The sequence below is a fragment of the Nicotiana tabacum genome, chromosome 23 (assembly GCF_000715075.1).
Source record: "Nicotiana tabacum cultivar K326 chromosome 23, ASM71507v2, whole genome shotgun sequence".
Classification (NCBI taxonomy): Eukaryota; Viridiplantae; Streptophyta; class Magnoliopsida; order Solanales; family Solanaceae; genus Nicotiana; species Nicotiana tabacum.
Window position 1 is genome coordinate 125,572,958 of NC_134102.1, and position 9,985 is coordinate 125,582,942.

At 32.3% G+C, this 9,985-nt stretch overlaps 1 protein-coding gene across 1 annotated transcript; it reads left to right on the forward strand.

Moving 5' to 3' along the window:
- The first annotated feature begins 701 nt into the window (after positions 1-701).
- On the forward strand, positions 702-6,858 carry LOC107807993 (acid beta-fructofuranosidase 2, vacuolar). Its single transcript, XM_016632472.2, has 7 exons — positions 702-1,240; positions 1,734-1,742; positions 3,893-4,749; positions 5,093-5,254; positions 5,393-5,628; positions 6,322-6,409; positions 6,523-6,858. The coding sequence occupies exons 1-7, from the start codon at positions 820-822 to the stop codon at positions 6,706-6,708; spliced, it is 1,959 nt and encodes a 652-aa protein (XP_016487958.1). The 5' UTR covers positions 702-819; the 3' UTR covers positions 6,709-6,858.
- The last annotated feature ends 3,127 nt before the right edge of the window (positions 6,859-9,985 follow it).

Here is a 9,985-nt window from a genome sequence, read left to right on the forward strand (position 1 = left end):
AATTTAAAAGTTAAATTCATCGTTTGTCCATTTCTAAGTCGATAATATGGTTCTTATCCATATTTGACCCGTTTTTATTTTTTGGTAACCATTGTCTAATTACCAATAACTCCAAAAAACCACTACAATATAAAGAGCACCTCCTTTTAAAAAGTTTATTATCTAACCCATTTTTTAGTGGATAATATGAGTGGGATAACTAATTTTTTAGGGGGGTTTTCACTTTTGACATGCGCCAAAAACTATTTACATTCGGTAGCCGAAAAAATGTAAAAATTTGTATAATTGTTGTATATAACATACAGAATGTATATATATACAAAAAAAATATTTTTTCGGCTATAATTTTCAGAGCGGCACAATATCATTTTTTTCTTCTTTTTTTTTCCTTTTTGCCACCATTATTTAATATTTTAAAGAAACCCGCTAAAGCAAATTTCTCAATTTTTCTCAATCCAGGCAACCTTTTAACCAAGTTGCGTGATCCACTCTAAGTAGGGAAAGCAATTAAGGAAACCTAATATTAATATATTTAGTAAATCCCAAAATCAACCTTTTTCCTATTAAAACAGAAACAACTTTAGCCTTCCAATCTCCTCGTTTAAAGTTGTTTCCTTTTGTTTTAATCAAAAGGTTAGTGCAGAGAATAATTTTTATATTTCTACTCCTCTCTAGGCATTGTAAAGAAGAAAAGACAATAAAGAAGTACAAAAAACAATTATATTCTCCACCGTCAGTTTTTGCAAAGAAAAAAGAAAAGGAGAAGTAGGGAAATTTGTACTGCTATAAAAGGCTCGTAAAAGTAGTTTGTCCATCACCATGCAAAAGATGGCGGAAACAAACAATAGCGTTCCTTACACCCAATTACCGGCGGAGGACAATAACACCTCCAGTAATTCTCCGGCCAAATGCCGGCGACGACCCAAAAGAGTGTCGTTCATAGTATTAACAGGGCTGGTGGCAGCTTTGTTACTTTTTGTGGCAGTGAAATATGGGAATAACGAGGCGGAGGATGTAAATCCAGGGCCAGTACCACCACAAGAAACCGTGTGTAACATGCTTGGTTCTAATCTAATGCCGCTGACCACCATGAGGACGGTGGCGCGTGGGGTGGCAGAAGGTGTCTCCGCCAAGTCACGCGGTCGTTTCTTGGGATTACGGCCGTTTCCATGGACCAAACAAATGTTGGCTTGGCAAAGAACATCCTTCCACTTTCAACCTAAGAAGAATTGGATGAATGGTTAGTAATTCTTTTTCTCTTATGTTATTTTCATAAATCAGCTTTGTTTTTATTAAACAATAAATCAACAGCTTATTGATAATTTTAAACATAAAACCGCCTTATGCTTGACGAGATTAACTAGAACTTTATGTACAATGAATGGTTATCTCCATTCCATTACATGCCCATGAATTTTATGTGTCTTAATTTAAAGATTTGACAGGACATTACATTACGTTTATAGTTTAAGAAAAGCTTGGTATTGATATAAAAAAAACCATTACAGCTTCGAATATGGGATACCTTGTCTTTTTCTTTGCCTAAGATGGATCTTTGATTGCAAGAACAGAGTTTGAATTACTCAGGAAAAATATGAAATCGTTTTGGAACTTATTTGCTTGTTTATTATTTTTTGAGGTGAACATTAATGATTTATTCTTATTTGGCATGTGTTGGATTCTTTGGCTTTGGACTGCGTTGCTCACGGAAATTACCTGATTCTGTTCGTCAGATCCTAATGGTAAGTCCATATTTTCTGCCGGTATTATTATTATTATTATTGTTATTGTTATTATTATTATTATTATTATTAATTTATTTTGATATATTGGAAACCATCGACAAAACGGGGACCTCAAAACATACTAGTCGGGGTAGTTTGTAAGTAGACAGATTGACAATATGATGAAGACAGTTGTCTTTAGACAATTGCATGTGAATTTTGTAGGAGCAAACACAAATTCCTAGAATGGTATACAACTTCAATCCTGTCTGTCCAATTATAACCTCGCTACTTTTGATCCACTACACCTTTTTCGATCAACAGGGGATCACTTATTTAATTATACGGAACCCTTTATATAACAATCATATTTGTTCCCGTATTTTTTAGGTTTTATATTGAGTGGTTGTTATGCAAATATTACAGGATTTGACGTTTAAATATTTTTTTGGTTGTTATAGATAAAAATTATCTATAAATAAATAATCATTCCTTTTTTCATGTTACATATAAAAAATAAGGAAATTATTTAAATTTAAAATCTCACAAGCTATGCATATTTCACTAATTAAATATTAAAGAAAGTTAATACATTATTAATAAATTCATAACTAAAAATATAAAGATTTAAACTCTAAGGCAGACATTTTAAGGCTACCAAAAAAATAATTTTTTTCAAGATTGATGGAAGTGGAACAACTTTGTAATTGTAGCTTGTTTCGTAGATTTCATTCTCTTACTAGCGATATAACACTTGAATTGGCAAAGATCCGTGTCTAAATTTTCAGCAAAAAGGTATCCAATAGTTTTTCCTTGAATACAATCTAAGAGTTTAACCGTTAAATTTTCTATCCAAGTATTTTTTAAATTTATCCAATAAAAAAGATATCATGTGCAAATCTTCAAATCTTATATTTTATGCAAGATAGAAACTTTATTTATTTTTAGAATTATTATTAGCAATCTTAAAGATTTTATATGGCTGTTATAGAGGGGTAATTTTACAAAAAGCGTTCTGCTATAAATATGGTTGTTGCTGTTATAGGTAAAAAGTTGTTATAAAATTGTTTATGAAAGTCACTTTACTTTATTTTTTAACTGAAAAGTCACTATACTTTGCACATTGTAACTCAAAAGTCAATCAACACTTTTAGGGCGTTATTAAACATTATTTTTCATATTTCTTTTCAGCCCAACCATTTAAAAAATAAAAAAAAATATTTAAATCATGACTCGACGGTTCCATGACCTGACCCATTTTCTCTTATTTATGTTATAAAAAACATAAATATTACTTTGTTGTAGTGTATTATATTGGTTCTCAATATAGTTATACTAAATGTATACATTGGTTTAAGCAAAGTATTAAATAGAGAATAAGGAATTAATCTTAACAAACTAGAGGAGTTAGATTTGAAACTGAAACAAGAAAATTAGTAGCGTTGAAGTGAAAAAAAATAAAAAGGAGGAAGAAAAAATAAAAAAAGTATTTATGCTTGAAATTTTGACTGAGAAATATTAATATAAGAGTAAATTAAAAGACAATATCCTTGATGTTTTAGAACAAGAACGCGCATTTTAGTAAAGATAATGTTACTAGACGACCATTTTTAGTCGAACTAATTTAATACTTTGCTTAAATCAATATGTTGAAAATCAAGACAATTAACAGTAAAGTAATATTTACGTTTTTTTGTAACAAAAATAAGAGAGTGGGTCGAGTTAAAGAGCGGGTTGAGTCACGGTTTAAATGGGTATTTTTTTATTGTTTAAATGATTGAGTTAAAAAAAATATGAAAAAAAAAATTTAATATGGCCTAAATGTATTGAGTGACTTTTGAGTTACAATGTGTAAAGTATGATGACTTTCCTTTTACAAAACAAAGTAAAGTGACTTTCATAAACAATTTTCATTAGTTCAATGACTTCTGAGAAATGGACTCCTTAAAAAATTGATTCTGAAGAAAACTTGGTTTTTACGGTGAATGACTGTTATATATGAATGTTGTTATCGAAAGGTCTGACTGTATGTGACCTAGTTTATTGAGACGTTTTTACATTAAAGCCCTTTCGTATTTACACTTCAATATGCATCATACAAAAAATATGTGCTTCATAATTATACATTACATTCATTTCTAACTCCACTTTTACAAAAAATATTTTAGGTCCATTATTCTACAAAGGATGGTACCATTTGTTCTATCAATACAATCCAGAGGCTGCAGTATGGGGAAATATTGTATGGGGCCATGCAGTTTCAAGAGACTTAATTCACTGGCAACACCTTCCAGTTGCTATGGTTGCGGATCAATGGTACGACATTAACGGTGTATGGACCGGATCCGCAACCATTTTACCCGATGGTAAACTCGTCATGTTATATACCGGGTCAACCAACGAGTCAGTACAGGTTCAAAATCTAGCGTACCCGGCTGACCCATCGGATCCTCTCCTAAGAAAATGGGTCAAATATGAGGGCAACCCGGTACTTGTACCACCACCCGGAATTGCTACTAAAGATTTTCGTGACCCCACCACTGCATGGACCACACCACAAGGCAAATGGAGGATTACTATTGGTTCAAAGGTTAATAAAACTGGAATTTCATTGGTCTATGACACTATTGATTTTAAGAAATTTGAGTTGTTGGATGGGGTGCTCCATGGTGTACCGGGTACGGGTATGTGGGAATGTGTGGACTTTTACCCGGTTTCGAAAGTTGTTGAAAATGGGCTTGACACATCAGATAATGGGCCTGCAGTAAAACATGTGTTAAAGTCCAGTCTAGATGATGATAGAAATGATTATTATGCACTTGGAACTTATGATGCAGTGGCTGGTAAATGGATTCCTGATAATCCCACAATTGATGTTGGTATTGGATTAAGATATGATTATGGAAATTTTTACGCATCAAAAACATTTTATGACCAAGAAAAAAAGAGAAGAGTCCTTTGGGCTTGGATTACTGAAGGTGATAGTGAAGCTGCTGATATTTGCAAAGGTTGGGCATCACTTCAGGTACAATTCAATTGTGTCGAAGACAATTTAGCTAGTGTTGGGATATAGATTTGGTTGAAACTTAAAAAAAAAAATATTTAAAATTATGGACATGTATTTTATTTGAAAAAAATTAAAATTCTGTGAGTGGAAGAAAACCTTTTACCCAAAAACTACCCTAAACCAGATTTTGGGAATGTAAAAAAAAGAATCAGATCATATTCTATGAACAAACAATATTATCAAAAGTTTTTTAAAAACAATTTTCAAAATCTATGGTCAATTTCCTCTTTTATTTTACTTCATTTTGTCATATTTGAATTTTGGTCTCATTTAACACTTGGTAACGTGTGATGTAAAACAGCCTATTCCAAGGACTATAAAATATGACAAGAAGACAGGAAGCAACATAATTACTTGGCCAGTGGCGGAGGTTGAGAATTTGAGATTAAACAGTAAGGAATTCGACAAGGTGGAGGTAAAACCAGGGTCAGTTTTTCCACTAGAAGTTGGCACTGCCACTCAGGTTTGTTGATTGAATTTAACTATACACGTGTAAAAGAATTTCTTTACGTTATCGGTCTATTTTAAACTATTATAGCACGTAACATGCTAATATTCGATAAGTTTAACTTACTATAATTTGAATTGTTGATGATTATAGTTGGACATAATGGCTGAGTTTGAAATAGACCCTAAGGTCTTGGAGAGATTAGAAGGAAATAATGCTACATATGAGTGCAGAAGCAGTGGGGGATCTGCTGAACGTGGTGCCTTAGGACCATTTGGTTTATTGGTTTTAACAGATAAGGGCTTGTCCGAGCAAACTCCAATTTACTTCTACATTGCAAAAGACGCTGCTGGAAATTTCACCACATTCTTCTGCAATGATCTTACCAGGTTCTAATTTCTCCTCTCTTGCATTTTCATCTCATCAATGAAGTTTTAGCCCCTCCCCCCACCAAAACCAAACTAAGAAATTGGAGAAAAACCTTTATTGGTTCACTGCTTAATAGCAGTACGGAATTCAGGATTTTGAGTCATTAGGTTCTGCTCTATATATATATATATAATAATATTTTTCTACACATATATATAGTTCGAGCTAAACATAATGAGTTCCGTCGAACCTGTTGCATCTAGTCTGAATCCGCCACTGCTTTAACACATCTTTCTCATAATAACCACTATTTCCAAGAGCTTAAGTATTTCTCATGTCCATACTTCTATCCACGTTTAAAAATGAAGTCAGATTTTGTTTTATATCCGAGAAATCCCGAGGGCAAGTGGCCAGTACATGGTTCGAAGCTCAATGGACACTGGCACCGCCCTTTATCGTGCTCTACTTAAATATTAAGATTTTGTCTGTTGCAGGGTTTTAACCAAGGACGTACGTTTAACCCATATATAACGAGTAGCTTTTACCACTAGACCAAAACTCGGGGCAATATATGAAGCCAGATATTTGTTGCAATTCTCTTTAATTAAATTAAAATGGTGACAAGATCCGAGACAAATCTTGGAAGTGCATTACGTAGTATTTTTAAGTAAGTATGATAATGGTGATTCTCATCTTTTTACTTCCTTTTTTAGGTCATCTGAAGCAACAGATGTTCGCAAACTAATCTACGGAAGCACAGTTCCAGTCCTCCAAGGAGAGAAGCTTTCTCTAAGAACACTGGTAATTTTCATTTTTCTTCTTTTTTTAATTGCTTATTCAAAATTCTTGATTATATTGCGTACACTTAAGTTTACCAAATATAAATTAATGGGGTATTTTTGTGAATGTAATAGGTGGATCATTCAATAGTAGAAAGTTTTGCACAAAGTGGAAGGACAGCAATAACGTCAAGGGTATATCCAACAAAGGCAATATATGAAGATGCTAAGCTCTACTTATTTAACAATGCTACAGATGTTAGCATTACTGCCTCACTCAAGATTTGGCAAATGAATTCTGCAAATATACAATCTAGTTAACTTCCACCCCATATGTAGATTGTAAATTAAATTTTCAAAATTGTTGATTCTTCTTTTTTGATTTTCCACCACCATTGTTTTGTGGCATTCTTTTATTTCTTTTCACTTATTGTAATTTAATTAATTTTATCTTTCCCATTCTTCCTTTTATTTTTCGCCAAGTATGTTTCTATTGGTGAGATAGAAAAAGTTTCATTTTGGATCAAAGAGATCAGTGAAGTGGGCCTTTTTTGTGTGGTGCTTTGAAAACTATTTACACAATAATGTCCATTATTGAATAATTAAAGATAAATATTTTAATAATTGTTAATCTATTATCACACGTTTAAATTAACTCCCCGCTCACACTCTAGGAGAAGGAGGGGGGGAGGGGTCCTCTGCTCTTGTCTTCTTGGGGGATCAACAGTTGTACTTCTTTAGTTATTCCTCGTGACTCTTTTTGTCTTTGCATTTGTGAATTAAATCTTGGGAACTAAATAATAATAATAATAATAATAATAATAATAATAATAATAATAATAATAATAATAATAATAATAATAATAATAATAGAACTTGATGGACAGTTTACACATTATTCCAAGGAATTCTCTCAAATCTGCATCATCAAATGCTATTAGCTAATAATAGAACCATATGTACAGAGAGGAGACAAGACCCCTTTTCTCGACTAGAAATGGGTCCCAAGTTTCGAGTTTAGTGTTCAGTATTTCCGACAATAAGAAGCTTTTAACCTGAAGGTGGTGGAATTATTAGACACAAACAAGACAATATATTAAAAGGGAAACAGCTTAAAGTTCATATCAATTTGAAATATGATGAGATACTAGGTTAATTTCTCCTCTTCTTGTTGGCAACGAGTTTGGTTGGCTAATTGAGATTTGAGAACATACCATGAAATTCTTCTCGCGTAGGAAAAAAATAAAATTGACTTAAATCAACTGTGTTGAAAGAACAAACGATAATTTATAAGGTTAAAAAGATCTTACCAGAAATTTTCAATTATATATGAGCAAACACGCGGAAAATTTTAAAAATTATACACAAAGAATGATCAAATACGCCAATAATTGCGCTTTAGTGCCAAACCAGTTGAGTTAAAGATTTTATAATGGTCCGTGGAGTAAAATGCACTTTTAGTTTTAAACTATGAAAAGTATTGAGAATATATATTGGATTGTACTTTCTTACTTAAAAATTAAAAGAAAGATTTTGTGCCAATATAAAATGGATCAATAACATTTTGACTCAAACCATTTATCTAATAAAACTAGTTAAGTTGCTTAGATGGCCATATCGAAATGCAATTTCTCTTTCTTTCTCAAAAATGAAATGAAACTTTTTTTTTATTAGTGCTGTATGTTTGAACCACCTTATGCGAAACTCAATTAATTTTATGAATATCTCTTACCTTCAAAAAGTAATGTAACTTTTCCAATCCAGAAAATCCCAAATCATTCAATTTACAAAAAATTAAGACAATATAATCGCTCGTTTGTAAATGTCAACTCCTTGATCGTTTGGTGAAAAGACATTAGTCGTTACTAATTGGTTTGAATCGTTTTCTCTTGATTTCACCACCTAATCAATTTCATTAATCATAGATCGCATGTATTTTCCTTTACTAATCATTAATCAATTATAAACTAGTATTTTCCTTTATGTTTTTGTTTAGAGTACGGGCATCTCGAGGATGAAACTGTTTGAAGCATGTTTCCACAATATATGCAGGTTTCATTGACTTGACTTATTTTCTTCTCCACTCAACCTCACGTTAGGGCTTGTTCACAACGGAACAAAAATCAAAACCAAATCGAAATCGAAACTTAATGGCTTATTGGTATTGGGTTAACGATTTAACGAACGGGGAACGGATTAAAAATTTTTATTAACGGCTTATCGATTTAGGACGGATTATTCAATTTTCTTAACGGCTAATCCGTTAACTCATTAAGAATATATATATATATATCCTAATGATATAGTTTCTGTCAAGTGTCGAGAATCAATTCCCAATTTTCCATTAACAAGTGTTGGTATTAGTAGCCAAAATACATGCCTTTTGTTTTCTATTTTTCCCAGTTAGTGTCTTAGTGGTCATCACTCACCGTTGTATTAAATATAGAGAAAAAGATGTATAGTACAATTTACTCTATTAGAAATTTAGAATTTAGAAACCCTAAAATCTAGACCTCCCAAATTCTCTAGCCGCTGCCTCTCGCTCTCTCCTCCCATTCTCTTCTCAGGGGTCTTGCCTCCATAGGCTCTAATCTCATAACTAGATCTCAGACTCTCAGTTATGGCCATAGCTAGAGTAGCAGACGATAAGTTTCTTTCTTCTCATTTTCGAATCTTTACTTGATAGTCGAATTTTTAGTTCTGCTATTGATAAAATAGACCAAATCTATGTAGAAATTTGGAAAAATATCAAAATTATTCTAGGGATTAAAAGAGGAATTTCGTGGCAGAAGAATGTCATTTTCCTCATCATACTTTGTCAGGAAATTAATTTACTTTCTAATTCGATTTCGATTCAGTTCTAATATATCGGGTAAGAATTCGAACACTAGCAAGCTAGCCTGCTACCTCTTCTCTGTTGTTATTTGTTTTTCGAACACTAGTTTATTTTTATTTGGATTTCCTTAAGCTTAAGTGAGGATCAGCCTAAACCAACTCACAAAGTAAAAAACAGAATTTAGTTAGTTCTGTAGTTGTTTTAAACTGTTAATTAAGGTAATAATGCATCTCATTAATTCGGTGGATGAATCAGTGACAATTCCAGTCAAGTCACTAAACATCTAATTGCATAATTATTTTTTTAAAAGTCAAAGAATATCATATGCATCTCCAGAAAAATATGTAAACATACATAGAAGATATATAAATAGACCGATAAACCGCCCGATAATAGCTAAACCGATACCAATCCGCCTGATATCTTATCGGATGGCTAGTGGATTAATACATTTAAATATCGATAACCGATAGGCCGAACCGTTAGGCGTAAATAATCGCCCGATCCGCCCGATAAGCAACCCTTCACATGAGCTCAAACCACTATTGGCTGTTAATGTAATTTTAGCTATCACATAATTTAACCGACTATAATAAATCACTTAATTTATAGTATTTTTTTGCAAGTTGCCAATCTATATTTGTTATAAAAGTTAAAGAATTTCATTTTGAGACCTTCAAGTTTATACTTGACTGATCCAAATTGAAAGCACTAATTTGTATGCGTTTGTACAATGTTTGGTTGAAGTAGGAAAAAAGAAAT